The sequence below is a fragment of the Crinia signifera genome, chromosome 5, assembly GCF_055691185.1.
Source record: "Crinia signifera chromosome 5, ASM5569118v1, whole genome shotgun sequence".
Classification (NCBI taxonomy): Eukaryota; Metazoa; Chordata; class Amphibia; order Anura; family Myobatrachidae; genus Crinia; species Crinia signifera.
Window position 1 is genome coordinate 238407594 of NC_139221.1, and position 15625 is coordinate 238423218.

The 15625-nt window shown below is 43.1% G+C and overlaps 1 protein-coding gene and 2 pseudogenes across 4 annotated transcripts in view; 2 read left to right on the forward strand and 1 right to left on the reverse strand.

Moving 5' to 3' along the window:
• The window catches only part of NEK10 (NIMA related kinase 10), a 335666-nt gene that overhangs the window by 22591 nt on the left and 297450 nt on the right, over window positions 1–15625 (forward strand). For all 4 annotated transcript variants that reach the window (XM_083188708.1, XM_083188706.1, XM_083188709.1 and 1 more), the window contains exons 4-5: window positions 4978–5093; window positions 6645–6743. In XM_083188708.1, coding sequence (XP_083044834.1) covers window positions 4978–5093; window positions 6645–6743 — 215 coding nt within the window. The remainder of the gene's footprint in view (window positions 1–4977; window positions 5094–6644; window positions 6744–15625) is intronic.
• Window positions 8534–8652, reverse strand: LOC146006009 (5S ribosomal RNA; annotated as a pseudogene).
• LOC146006011 (5S ribosomal RNA) lies at window positions 10975–11093 on the forward strand (annotated as a pseudogene).

The following is a 15625-nucleotide window of genomic DNA, read 5'->3' on the forward strand; positions in this document are numbered from 1 at the left end:
TTCCCCATAAGATAATATGGGACCCGTCAATTCCGACCCCCACCCGGTTCTGACGGCTGCCAGTTCTCCCCCTGGCATCACAGAAGCTTGTGGTTTAATTTCATGGCTGTTCATGTTTATGAGGGCAGATTACTCTGGAACCAAACGTTCCAGTTTCACTGGACCAAAATCATTCAAAGCCCACTCAAAAGTTCTTCAATATGATACTTGTCTCATGTAAATGGGTCAGTTGGTTCCAAAGATATAGCCGGTTAAATGAGATAACTGGTTAAAGGGGGGGAGGGGTGGTTTTCTCTCCCCCTCACACCAGAAAATGCAGGGACTAGGCTGGTGTAAAAGGGGCCAACCTGGGAATGCATTTTCTGGTGTGAAAGGGGTATTATTTCAAATAGCCGGGACCTGCAGTGCTCTGAATACAGCCAGGCTCTGCCACTGTCAGTGGCTATCACTTCTGCCTGGCGTCCCCCATTTACCGCGAGCATGTATTCCCCCTTGGCAATGAGCATGTAATCCCACATGGCAACGAGCATGGAACCTCTGAGCATGTAAATAAGCAGCACTTATGTAGCATCATTTTTAATAGGCATTATGGTGTTTGGCATAATACATAATGGACATAATGGTGTGTAATTTAACGTGTAATGGACATTATGGTGCAAATGTTTAATGCGCGCCTTTGGTGGACAATGTCCCTGTTTATGAAGCATATTGTGAATTTTGGCTTAATCTGTGTGGCATTATGTGAATTCTGTCTCAATCCATGTGGCATTATGTGAATTTTGACACAATCCATGTGGCATTATTTGAATTTTGGCTTAATCCATGTAGCATTATGTGAATTTTGGCTCATTCTATTTGGCATCATGTGTAAGGGGCCAGTATAATGGGGTCTAGTATTTTGTTGCATAATGTGTAGAAGTTGTATATGGTGTTGTACACTACACTCCAGGACATGCCCCCTGTTGAGTGGCCACACCCCCTTTTCCGGAGCGCACCTTTGGCGCGCGCACAACTGCATCCTTCACTTTTGTCGCCATGGTGGGCCTGCATACTTTAAATGCCAGGGCCTATTTTTAATCCCATTCCCACCCTCTCTCTGCCGCTCTCTTAGCATGTACACTGGCACCACTAACACCGCCCCTCCCCCACCTAAACCCTCATGTATCATGGTGCTCCCCCTGTCATTTTATCCTGGATCCGCCCCTGCATACACCGTAGGGACCCCTGCCTGCCAGCTCTAGCCGACCTGACCCTGTGCTGTCTGTGTCGTTGCCAGCCCTCCTTCTCCCCCACACAGCCTCCGGGGCAGGCAGGGGTGCATATGTAACATGTGAGAGAGAGTTAGATTTGAATGGTGTGTGTTCAGATTGAAATCTAAATTGCAGTGTAAAAATAAAGCTGTCTAACATTTGTGGGCTACATGCAAAAGCAGTCAGTATTTACCATGCACAGAAAAAATATAAATGGATTTGCTCTCCTTGCATGGCAACATAGCTTGTTCCAGACACAAAGGTACTATTTTTTGTTTGCGTACAGTACAAACATGAATCAGGCCCATTGCCTGATGATCACAGGCCATCACTAGACAATAGCTACTAGTAGGCCACATCATTTGAAAGAGTGTCAGAATCTTCCCTCTTTCAAATATAAGTGCCTCAATTTACCAGTGTCACTATGGGGGTGGAGTGGCACACAGGGGTGCAGAGAGCAATGCCGGGTATGTCCAGGCCCCTAAAAATAATAACATTTGAAAAATAAATAATGGTGGGGCTGCTCCACAGGGGGTGCCATTTTAATATAAAAGGGAGCGCTGGAGAGGGAACTCATTTTCAACCTTGCTTGCGTGAAGCAGATCCCTCCTGCTTGGTCAGCACCATCTTCCCAGTGATATTTGGGAAGATGGCGCATGTTCACTAGAGAGCAAAGCCTCTGGGCCTTATTCTAGTTTACTCTTTCTGACAAAATCCTTCTTAGATGGACAAAACCATATGCACTGCGGGGGTGCAGATGTAACTTGTGCAGAGAGAATTAGATTTGGGCAGGGTTTTACTTCAAAGTGAGATCCAGTATTTACCCTGCACAGAAACAAAATAACTCACCCAAGTCTAATTCTCTCTGCACATTTTACATCTGCCCCCCTGCAGTGCACATGGTTTTGTCCATCTAAGAAGGATTTTGTCAGAAAGAGTGAACTAGAATAAGGCCCTCTGTCACAGTGCCAGAGTTTTTGCTTCAATGAGCTGGTGCCATCTTCCCAAAGATATCACTGTGAGGATAGTGCCGGTCTTATAATATGTATACTTTGGGAGGGGGGTTGGGGGCAGTGAACCCCTTGAGCAGCCGGGCTCACACCTGTCGATCCCCTCTCAGTGCCACTTATTACACCTATAGCCTATATATGATCAAAGGTTTCTATATAGCAATGTAATATTGTCCAGTGATCACCAGATGAATTGTACGTCAGCCCCACCTGCAGTGCACATGGTTTTGTCCATTAGCAAATCAAATGTGCTTTGCAAACCAACCTTAATTACCCCCTTAATGCATACAATTAGTTTTATATGTGCAATGTCTTTTGAATTTGTCCATTTTTTATATTCTTTTATTAGTTTCATACAGTGTGTCTGAAATTGTACACACAAATTATACCACAGGGACATGTTAACTGGAAAACACAATAGCATGTTGTATTCACCAAAGACTTCATTTTGTAATTTGTTTACCTTTTAGAAATGTTCTTGGCATGCTTACAGTCTCTGCCGGTGCTAGTAAACTGTTGGTCAGTACTAAATGTTACTGTGGTTGGGCTTGGTTATGTGTGCAGATGAAGTCTATGTGCCAGTGTCGGACTGGGACATGAAGGGCCTACCAGGGAATGCAGCGAGAGGGGCCCTTGTTTGGGGGTTTGGCAAACCCTGGCCATCTAGCTGTTGTGAAACTACAAGTCCCATCCTGCCTTACCACAGTTTTGCTGTTAGGGAATGCTAAAACTATGGCAATGCATGCTGGGATGTGTAGTTTAACCACAGCTGGAGTGCCACAGTTTAGTTGTCTCTCCCCCCTGCTGCCGGATCCTCATCGGGGGTCCACATGTAGTTTGCCCGGGCCGGCTCTCCCCCTGCTGCCTCCGGATCCTCTCTGGGTGTCTGGAGGCAAGATAAATGCTGGTGCCTCCCCAAACCCTATACATACATATATATATTTGAGGGGTTGGGGGGGGGGGGGGGGGGGGCACCAGCATTCATTTTGCCTCCAGGCACCTGGGTCGAACTTACACCACTGCTTCCACTCTAAATAATCGAGTACGGTGTGCTTGTGATTACCGAAACAAAGGCTTCTTAATGCAGAGATAAGCCAGTGATGATGAAGGTGAGAGAGCTAAGAGTGTATAGTACAGAAGTAAGGTATTGTACAGAGGTGCACACATGGGCAGGCTGCTGCTAAGTGCACGGAGCGATTTTTGATTATGCGGGTATTTGGCCATAGGCCTTGCCTGCACTGGCATCCACATCCATCCACCGCATCCACGGGGTCGCGCATTGCTATTCCCTACAGTGTACACACAGCTTTAGGGGGTATCCAATCTCTGCTGATATTTCCTGACAGGAATTTGTGTCGGAAGCTGACGAAAATGTCCGTGATTCTAACTGTCAGACATTCCGACAGTCGGAATCCTGGATTTAATCCCCCCTTAGTATGATTTTTTTTTGGGGGGGGGAATTAGATTTTTAGAGCCAGAAAACAATGCAAGAGTATCAGCTCTTATGCCATGGGAAACAACGGGCTATGAAAGGTGCTGCAGATAAAAATTAGAAGATGTAAATAAAGATCTACTTCATTTTATTTCCATCAGAAAAGAGGGCCTGGTAACCATTAGTTTTAACACTGGCAGCAGCACACCCCTCCACAGTAACTGTTATTATATTTGTATATTCACAGACACCTCTTTCTTCTTAACCACAAGCAGGGTTGGACTGACCCATAGGGGTACAGGGAAAACATCCAGTAGGCCCCACTGCCTGGGGGCAGCGGCGTAACTATAGCACCGCAGCCCCCGCCACCGCGGGGGGGGGGGCGCTGTGCATGTGGGGGCGCCGGGGGCTGCGGTGCTATAGTTACACCCACCCCAATCCCCCGCAGACTTACCTATCTCGCTGGTCCCGGCGGCTCCGTTCTTCTGCTGAGGACCACCACAAAATGGCCGCCCCCATATAGCGCACAGTTCTCTGAAACTGTCTGCTGTATGGGGGCGGCCATTTTGTGGTGGTCCTCAGCAGAAGAAGAACGGAGCCGCCGGGACCAGCGCTATAGGTAAGGCTGCAGGGGATTGGGGGGGGGGGGGGTTTGCATGGGCGGCGGGGCGGCGGGGGATTGGGGAGGTTTGCATGGGCGGCGGGGGATTGGGGGTGCTTGGCGGGGCGGGGGGGCGCCCCCCCCCTAACGGCGGGGGGGCGCCCAAAACTTAGTTACGCCACTGCCTGGGGGCGCACCAAGTTTCTAGGCTGTGCACTTGAATTATATTTTATACATATGGTGTATTTTCCAGTGCGTTGTTCTTCCTAATATGGTACATTATTATGCATAGACTAGCAGTTTGTACTATATCTATTTACCAAGGGGCTTACACCATGCATACCTAATGGCTAGCAAAGCCTCTGGCACACCACAGCCATAAGAATGGGCTCCAAAAATGGCATTCCCCTAGTGGGCTGTTCATGCCCCAGTCCAACACTGGCCATGAGCCTAAAGTGAGAGATTGAGACTCTGTAGGGTGGTTTGCCCCAATGCATTTACAAATGTAAGCAAACTACCCCACTAGCACACATTAGACAAATAAGGGAGTGCATACATGTGTCATATAGAAAAACATATTTCAATGAGTATTATGTTTTATCTGTCCAATATTCTTATATCTATATTTTGTATTTATTAAATATTGCTTCACTTAAAATGAATCCAAATTATCTCTATTCAAAGCTCCCAGCATTAAAAGTTAACAGCACACCAAAGACCCAGCAGAAGTTTGGAAAGATCCACACCTCCAAAACTCAGTGGCAAGAATCAACTGAATCGGTGGAACTTGAAAAATTCAGGTGACTGCAACAGTTTGCCATTTCTCTGCGCATATAATAACAATATTGCACCCAGTTTTATGGTAAGCACAGGGAATTATAGACCAAGATGGCAGCATCTGCATGGATATAGGAAGTTGTACTTTGCAATGGGTGAGTGAGATTGGGTGTATAATATGATATCCAACTCCTGTGGGTGTGCAGGAGTTGGATATCATACCTCCACCGTATTTGTTAACCACTAACGTGGAAGAGACCTCTGTGGTTGAGCAGTTTTACTTCAAACTACTTTCGGCTGAAATTGGGCTTTTTGAAGTCCTATACCTCTGCAGGACAGAGGTTTTACCAGAACTGACGTGGTCAGTAATCTTATATACCCAGCTTTTATACCCAGCATTTGTCGTTGGAAGAAACCTTTATGTATGGTACTATCCAGATTGGATCCTCATTCAGATCTTCATTTACCCCTGATGAAGTCCTAAGGGACGAAACGCGTAGGGTTTCGTATTCTAAGAAGTCTATATGTTTTGAAGTTGGATCTTCTTCCTGTCGTTCATTTGAACAGCATTATATCTGAATCTGGAATCTACATTGATTTTATTGAAAAACTGTTTTATTCTTACTGTAAAGAAAATCTGAATAAATATACATTTTATGTACCAATGTATGATTATTAAGTGGTGAACAGAGCGCACATCTATCTCCCTTTCTATATATATATATATATATATATATATATATATATATATATATATATATATATATTTAAAAAATCACCTTTTAGAGAACAGCAATGATTTTAGTCAGGCCCTATATGATTAGCGACAATTCTTCATCAGTTCTAAATATTTTTTTTCTTTATGCACAGTAATGGACAAAATGTAAATACCGGTAATATGTGTATAATTGGCAAAATGTGCTGATTATACAGATTAATGTAGCAGTTGCTAACAGTCCTCACTTGATATGCTCGGGTTCTGTCATATTTTGTTAGTTTCTCATTGACAGCAGCCACGTACAATCATTAAAGGAACACTGGAGCTCCTCAATTGCTGCTGATATCCTTGTCATTTCCAAGACAGAAACTGACAAAGCAGGGCCTTAGGGATTGCTACCAAGGAGGAATATGAAGGAATATGCAGTCAACATGTTACCACCGTTCATGATGAAGACATTCACAATGTTGTCTGAAGTGGGTCAACATTGATGTTTTCAACATAGTAAAAATGTCGACATTGCATCTGATATGTTGACATTGTCATAATGAGGACATATCCATGAAGTTTAGGGTTAGGGTTATAGTTTATGGTTGCTGTCGATGTCAGAGTAACTGTTAAAGTAGGGATAATGTTACTGTGTGGGTTAGGATCAGGAAAACTACTCTGTCGTCATAACAATGTCGAGATAACATCAATATCTTAATGCTAAATGGTTAAGCTTGACATTCAGCATATGCCGACATGTAAATATGTAATATAAGCATTACGACCATGTTGACAATCTCATGTTGAGAATATTGATAAGACAATATTTGACTATCTGGGCTGTTTCATAATTGATCTCTTCTTCTAGCATTAATTACAAAGATGAGAGGAACTTTACCCAGCACTCGCAGCACAACTTGTTTCTTGATATCTTCATGGCGCTGGTGAAAAACAGGCTTGGCTGCAGGTACAGTAAGCAGAGACATTTGTAATGTGTTTAATGATTTTAATTGTTTTACATTTATAAATATAAAGTAGCATATACTGTAAGTATTGTTTTTGAAGAAGATTGATTTGATATATATTATATAACTAGTAAGCCCGCTCGAAGCAAATGCTTCGAAAGCTAGTAGATGTAGTTTCACAGATGCCAGTGTTTTGGTGCCACATGGACACTAGACATATATAGATGATAAATGTAATTGTATGATTAATACATATATTAATTATAATTATTTCTATCACGATCCCCTCCCCCAATGTACAGCACTGGTTAATATGTTGACACTAACATAGCAATAATAATGATAATTTTTACATCTTACAGTATCTCCTTAATGAATGCTACCATAACAGGGAAAATGCTAGAAGCAAATTTATTTTGTCACGCTTAGTATTTTTAAGTTGATCCGAGCCCGACCATAGGGTCTAGTCCAGTGGTTCCCAAACTGTGTGCCTAGGCACCCTAGGGTTAAAATGATGGGCAAAACAAGTGCTAGTGGCTGCCAATCATAACACATGTGGATAATCAGAAGCATAAATGTACACCAGCACATAACTAAACCTAAGGGTGGCATATAAGACACCATTTGCTTATTTTAATATTGTATTTCAAATCCATAAATACATTATTTTATGCTAGGGGTGCCCTGATAAGATCTGATACGCTTAAAAAAAAAATTGGGAGCCACTGGTCTAGTTAAAGCTGAAGTGAACTGAAACTGGACAGATGTAATACAGTAGAATCGCCAAGACTGGCTTAACATTGGGAAATGGGCTGACCTTATGGCCAGGGACTGGACTAGAATACAGAGCTGGGATTCAGCACAGTGAATGGTTCTGGGAGAACTCAACCCCAACATGCATGGAGCTGGCACCCTTTACTGGGAACTCAAAGACACTATACTGTAGGTAGCACAGTAATGTCCCCAGCTACCAGATTTCTCCCATCTGCTGATGATGCGGCTGATGATGCAATTCGCACTAATCACATCATCATAGCCATGCTCCCCACAATACAATGCCAGTAATATTAGCAATGTATATCGTCCTATACAACACATGCTACCAAACCACCCCGAGTGCCACACCATGCCCCCTTACCACGACCCACCCCCTGCTGTGCTGACCTGACTGTCCCCTCCCAGAGAGAGAGTTCTACAGATCTAAGTATGGAGCCGGTGCAACAGAAGCCCTGTGAGGGTCCCTGATGAGTGAGCTGGACTTGGAGCCAGTGTGATCCTCAACTCTACTTGGAAGTGAGTGGTTCTGGCAATGCACTGGAGTCCACTGGGGTTTTGGTCAGGAAAAGGCTGACAAAGACAGAAAAAACGCTTTTTGGGCGCACTCCTTTTTAAATTTTGACTGGGTTAAATGATTATTTTAAAACATAGCTTTTATTAGAGACTTTTATAAAATATATGGCACATTAAGAAAAATTAATTGTTTTGGATTTGTTTAGTATGTAGTGTGATCCTTAAACTATAATTGTTTAAGGGATAAAAATTATTGTATCACACGTTAGTTTATCATTTATGCACTGTATTCTCAAAGGTACGATTACCAGTGATCATAGGCAGAAAAATGATTCGGTTCCCCTTAGGAAATGACAACAATTCTGTGCTAGTATTGCACAATAGGTATACCAAAATGGTTACCATACAAGAAAAGCCTCAGACATAAATGGTACTCAATCTGGCAGTCATATATACAGCAGTTGGATTGAAGTGGCGATTCACCTCCCTTGTATTTATATTTATATTGCCACACCTGGTCTTCCCCAGGGGTCTCCAACCTGGGTACTGTCCTGGCCCTCCACTGCTTGGCTTCCAAGTTCGGAGAGGGTTTGGGCAATCCAGCGGGGTATGGTGGCAATATATCAGGGTTAATTCGGTGTACTTCAATCCATTGAGGCTGTTGGACTACAGATAGAAATTGCGCAGCCGACTCGACCAATAGGTTTGAGAGAGGCAAACTGAATGGGCAGAGATGCTCAAAGTCACAAGCAAAATATAAAAAACGGTGTTTTGGTATTAAGGCGAACTGTGGGTAGAGGAGCCAAAGTGTATCACTATATATAAATTATACGTTAAATACGTTAAATAAGTTCAGAGGCTTTCGGCTATCATATGGCACAATGAGTTATGCATGAACTGGACAAGCCCAGCAAGGTCACAAAAAATACTCTCGCACATATATATCTTCGAGAATTGTGGAAAACTAAAGGTGAAAAGCCTTTAGAAGTAGTGGCAAGGTTAAGGCTAAATCTGCCTGTATATACACACTGTTACACAATTGATTGAACAGATAGTTGGTGCTTGTCAGGTTATGAGCCTGAAATAGTAAAGTCTGCACAAACTGCAATTCTTGACACAGTTGAATCCACCTGTGTGGATGAGTTATACTGTACATGAACTGGACAAGCCCAGCAAGGTCACAAAAAATACTCTCGCACATATATATCTTAGAGAATTGTGGAAAACTAAAGGTGAAAGGCCTTTAGGAGTAGTGGCAAGGTTAAGGCTAAATCTGCCTGTATATACACACTGTTACACAATTGATTGAACAGATAGTTGGTGCTTGTCAGGTTATGAGCCTGAAATAGTGAAGTCTGCACAAGCTGCAATTGTTGACACAGTTAAGTCCACCTGTGTAGATGATGTAGGCAAAGAGTACTGGGTTGATATGTTCAGCTTCTCATGCTGACTCACTTGCTTGGGATAGAAACACACGGAGTAGCACAATGATACACTGCAGGAAGAAGCCCTATAGGCGAAACACGTGTCCAGCTCCACGAGCCAGTTCCCCTTGAGCCTCACCTCTCTGGCATCCATAAGCAGCATAACGGGATCCAGCCACCGCTTGACTCACTCCGGGCCATCTAATCTTCATCCGGGTAACAGGTATCAGCGGGTCCGGCTTCCCGTCTCTCCGACTCCACGCATCCCCCCAGCCACCGGCAGTACTGGAATACAGCACCCGCCAACCCGGCGCTCTACCTCTCCGGCTCACACAGCACATCCTGATACGCTGAAGCCCGCCGACAGCCGCTAACCTAGGCAGCGGCAGCAGGTACTTGGGCGCATCTCCCACTGCAATGTGCAGTCGGGAAGTGCTCCCATTCTGTTAACTTTGCCGAATACCATTAAGTGTCCTTTACTGTCAGCTCGGCACATCACCCACCCTGGGTCTCTCACGGGACAGTTAGCTACAGAGTGTCAACACACTCCGTGTCAATTAATATAACACAGTCTCCATTTCACCAGCAGCTAACGAGCAGATCCTTTACTCACGCGAACAAGTAACATTGTATTAATTATGCTTAAAACATGTATCATTGTGCTACTCCGTGTGTTTCTATCCCAAGCAAGTGAGTCAGCATGAGAAGCTGAACATATCAACCCAGTACTCTTTGCCTACATCATCTACACAGGTGGACTTAACTGTGTCAACAATTGCAGCTTGTGCAGACTTCACTATTTCAGGCTCATAACCTGACAAGCACCAACTATCTGTTCAATCAATTGTGTAACAGTGTGTATATACAGGCAGATTTAGCCTTAACCTTGCCACTACTCCTAAAGGCCTTTCACCTTTAGTTTTCCACAATTCTCTAAGATATATATGTGCGAGAGTATTTTTTGTGACCTTGCTGGGCTTGTCCAGTTCATGTATAACTCATCCACACAGGTGGATTCAACTGTGTCAAGAATTGCAGTTTGTGCAGACTTTACTATTTCAGGCTCATAACCTGACAAGCACCAACTATCTGTTCAATCAATTGTGTAACAGTGTGTATATACAGGCAGATTTAGCCTTAACCTTGCCACTACTTCTAAAGGCTTTTCACCTTTAGTTTTCCACAATTCTCGAAGATATATATGTGCGAGAGTATTTTTTGTGACCTTGCTGGGCTTGTCCAGTTCATGCATAACTCATTGTGCCATATGATAGCCGAAAGCCTCTGAACTTATTTAACGTATTTAACGTATAATTTATATATAGTGATACACTTTGGCTCCTCTACCCACAGTTCGCCTTAATACCAAAACACCGTTTTTTATATTTTGCTTGTGACTTTGAGCATCTCTGCCCATTCAGTTTGCCTCTCTCAAACCTATTGGTCGAGTCGGCTGCGCAATTTCTATCTGTAGTCCAACAGCCTCAATGGATTGAAGTACACCGAATTAACCCTGATATATTGCCACCATACCCCGCTGGATTGCCCAAACCCTCTCCGAACTTGGAAGCCAAGCAGTGGAGGGCCAGGACAGTACCCAGGTTGGAGACCCCTGGGGAAGACCAGGTGTGGCAATATAAATATAAATACAAGGGAGGTGAATCGCCACTTCAATCCAACTGCTGTATATATGACTGCCAGATTGAGTACCATTTATGTCTGAGGCTTTTCTTGTATGGTAACCATTTTGGTATACCTATTGTGCAATACTAGCACAGAATTGTTGTCATTTCCTAAGGGGAACCGAATCATTTTTCTGCCTATGATCACTGGTAATCGTACCTTTGAGAATACAGTGCATAAATGATAAACTAACGTGTGATACAATAATTTTTATCCCTTAAACAATTATAGTTTAAGGATCACACTACATACTAAACAAATCCAAAACAATTAATTTTTCTTAATGTGCCATATATTTTATAAAAGTCTCTAATAAAAGCTATGTTTTAAAATAATCATTTAACCCAGTCAAAATTTAAAAAGGAGTGCGCCCAAAAAGCGTTTTTTCTGTCTTTGTCAGCCTTTTCCTGACCAAAACCCCAGTGTATTAGCATTGAATATAAACGCAGGGCGCACCGCCAACCCCATAACTACAAAAAACTGTTTAAGTAGTTTCTATAAGTTGGTTATATATCTAAATAAAATTATCTGTCCAGTCTGTGCGGATCTATACACCCTTGTTCACGCAATGCACTGGAGTCCTAAGCAGGTCTAAATAAGACACTCCTGCCTGTCATATCAGTCACCTGACTGCAGCCATGTAGTCCAGGAAATAAATACAAACAGTAGATCAGGATTGCAGAAGACGACCTCAATATGGGAGCAGCGTAGGAGTATGTATGGCTAAGACCCCAGATGCCTGACACATTTATAACATTTATTTATATATTTATTTTGTATTTATGCTTTACTATACAAAATCTTTTAAGACAGTTACTGTATGATGTCAACATTGTTGAAATGTAATATAGTATAAATACAATAAGAGGATTTATACAAAACCAGGTATCAATTCTCAGTATCCCACACAATCTGGGGAACGTAAATAATTCCAATTTTCCACAAGGGAATTTCTCTCCTATTGAATATAAATGGGAAACACAATAGGGAGAGACATGGTGCAGATCATTTAAAGTAAAAACAATTTAATACATTTTCATACACTCACAAGTGTTGCAGATAAAAAGGCGTGTAACAAAGTATCCAGGGCATTACAGCATACACAGTGATGGTATTCGGAAGGAAGTCCTGTTCAGGGTCCCTTGGTCCGGAATCAAGGGGGGCTCAGTCCAGGGTCCTTCACCGATGTAGATGCCGCTGCTCCAGGATCAATGCACAGGCGAAAAAGCGGGACACGCTTAACGCGTTTCGGAAGTACTATCTTCCTTCTTCAGAAGCGTGTATAAAAGTCCCCAAGCGGGCATATATATACCCCTTGCAATTTCTAAAACATACAATACAGCTGCCGCTAATCGGCGTTCAATATCCGGGTTCCGTGTGGAATCAAAATGGTGGTGCGTTTCACGCACAGGAAGTGCGTCACTATATGCATTCCAAATGCCGGAAGTTGCCGCGCTCAGCACTGGTCAGTGCGAGTGACGGCTCAAAGATGGCGGTGCGTTCCTTATACAGGAAACGCTTCATATTATGCGGTCCAGCAGCCGGAAATACCACGCTGTATACTCAGCGGTGCAGGGATGCGTTCCAACCCTCAACGGAACGCATCCCTGCACCGCTGAGTATACAGCGTGGTATTTCCGGCTGCTGGACCGCATAATATGAAGCGTTTCCTGTATAAGGAACGCACCGCCATCTTTGAGCCGTCACTCGCACTGACCAGTGCTGAGCGCGGCAACTTCCGGCATTTGGAATGCATATAGTGACGCACTTCCTGTGCGTGAAACGCACCACCATTTTGATTCCACACGGAACCCGGATATTGAACGCCGATTAGCGGCAGCTGTATTGTATGTTTTAGAAATTGCAAGGGGTATATATATGCCCGCTTGGGGACTTTTATACACGCTTCTGAAGAAGGAAGATAGTACTTCCGAAACGCGTTAAGCGTGTCCCGCTTTTTCGCCTGTGCATTGATCCTGGAGCAGCGGCATCTACATCGGTGAAGGACCCTGGACTGAGCCCCCCTTGATTCCGGACCAAGGGACCCTGAACAGGACTTCCTTCCGAATACCATCACTGTGTATGCTGTAATGCCCTGGATACTTTGTTACACGCCTTTTTATCTGCAACACTTGTGAGTGTATGAAAATGTATTAAATTGTTTTTACTTTAAATGATCTGCACCATGTCTCTCCCTATTGTGTTTCCCATTTATATTCAATAGGAGAGAAATTCCCTTGTGGAAAATTGGAATTATTTACGTTCCCCAGATTGTGTGGGATACTGAGAATTGATACCTGGTTTTGTATAAATCCTCTTATTGTATTTATACTATATTACACCTGAGGTCTATCACCCTTTTTTCATAGTTACTATCTGAGCGCCACCTGGCAGTTCCACTTCTCCTTTCTTGTACAATTGTCTATATTGAGTAGTTAGAGGTGTATCTACTCTGTGGTTCTGTACGGTAGCTGCACTGTGGTTTAATTGCGCATTCACATTGCTTAACTACTGCATGAACATTGTTGAAATGTCAACATTCAATTGAACATGACGGCATGTGCAGAACGTCAATATTTTTGCATGTTGACATCTGAAATGTAGACATGTGAAATATTTTGTTTGCCACCGCCAGCAGAAGACGGCTAGAGTTTGGCTACAGGAGGAGAGGGTATTAGGCAACAGAGGGAGGGTTACAGTTAGTTTGCAGGAGTTGGAGTTAGGTACTAGGGGAGGTTACAGTTAGTAGTATTTACCACTAGAAGTTGTGCAGAATCCACCAGAAGCCATCCCGACTTGGACCTAGACCTGGAAGACACCGCTGGAGCCGCCATATAAGGTTTGTCACTACTAGTGAAATTTGTATTCACATTTTAAACATGTGTACATTTCATCAATGTTGACATCAGAGGTGTAACTCTGGGAGGCAATGGAGTCATCTGCCGCCAGGCTCCTGCTCCCAGTGGGCACCTTTCCTCCCCTGTGAGTTTGAATGAAAGCCATCAATATCACTTCTGTGGCTGACTCCCCCCTACTTGCAAACTCTTTATTGTAAAATGTCACACCCTGTATTATAACCCATGACCTGCTACATTAAAAGCAAATACCTTCCCCAAATCTGAACTACTACATTATTTTCAAATTTGCCACTGGTGGAATACTGCCCATACTTCTAATAGTACACCTAGTAACTTTGATTCACACATCTATTCTCGCCTTAACCTACCAAACTCGAAAGGGGACGTTACATTTTGGTATAAAACATTGATAGACATTCCAAATTCCCCTAAGTCAAATGCAAAGTCTAAGTGGGAAGTTGACCTAGGTATGACCCTCTCGGGCGCTCAATGGAGCAAAATTTTTTTCTCCTCCTATGCTATGTCAAAATGTATGAACCATACCGAGATGCACATACAACTAATACACAGATTATATTTAACCCCAGCCAAACTACACTCCTTCTGGCCCTCGTGTTCCAAGTTCTGTTGGAGACAATGTGGTAGTATCGGTCACATATACCACATATTCTGGTCTTGTCCCCTCCTCACTGTGTTTTGGAAGGAAGTATTTGACCTAGCAAATCAGGTCTTAGACACAGCACTATTACCCACTCCATTAATAGCCTTATTCAATATCAACCCTGACACGGTCTTGCCTAATAAACGCTATGTTCTAGGCCATATATTCATTGCGGCCCGCGCAGCCCTGGCCCAGTGCTGGAAACAATCCACGCCTCCTCTACTGTTAAAAGTTATTCAGAAAATTAACTTTAACTTCACCTTGGAAACACAATATTCTTCCCACTCAGGCTCTGCATCTGCTTCAATGGCTCGCTGGTTGCTTTGGCATGAATATGTTACTATTGGAGCAGGTACATCGCACATTCCCAAATCACCCCAATGTGACCCCTACAATTCAGCCTTAACGAGATGCAAGCAGAATCCACAGACTCTCCATGATCCCTCAATTCTCCACTCTACGATCTGCCTGTGTTGGTTGCGTACTTAATGTTTATTTAATTATTTTATTGTTAGATTTATTTGGCTACTATAGATATAGCTTACATTACTGTTATGGTTAAATATTTTACCTGATGTTTCTCTTTAGGTCTACTAAATTCTCATTGTGTACCGTATGACGATATTTCTTGCCTGCTTACTTATGTACAGAGTCTATGTACCCCCCCCCCCCCCCTTGTCCCCCCTGTTCCCTCCCCCCCTTTTTACTTTATTCTGTAACCCTCAATCAAAAATTTGAATATTTTTCAATAAAATATTGATGTTAAAAAAAAGCAGATACCTTACTGAATGAGCTACGAGTTGATCCTGCATAAGAAGCATGTGAATTCTAGCTATTATTTATTTATTAACAGTTTCTTATATAGAGCACACAGATTCTGCAGCGCTTTACAGAGAATATTTGACCATTCACATCAGTCCCTGCCCCAGTGGAGCTTACAATCTATATTCCCTTCCACATGTATACAC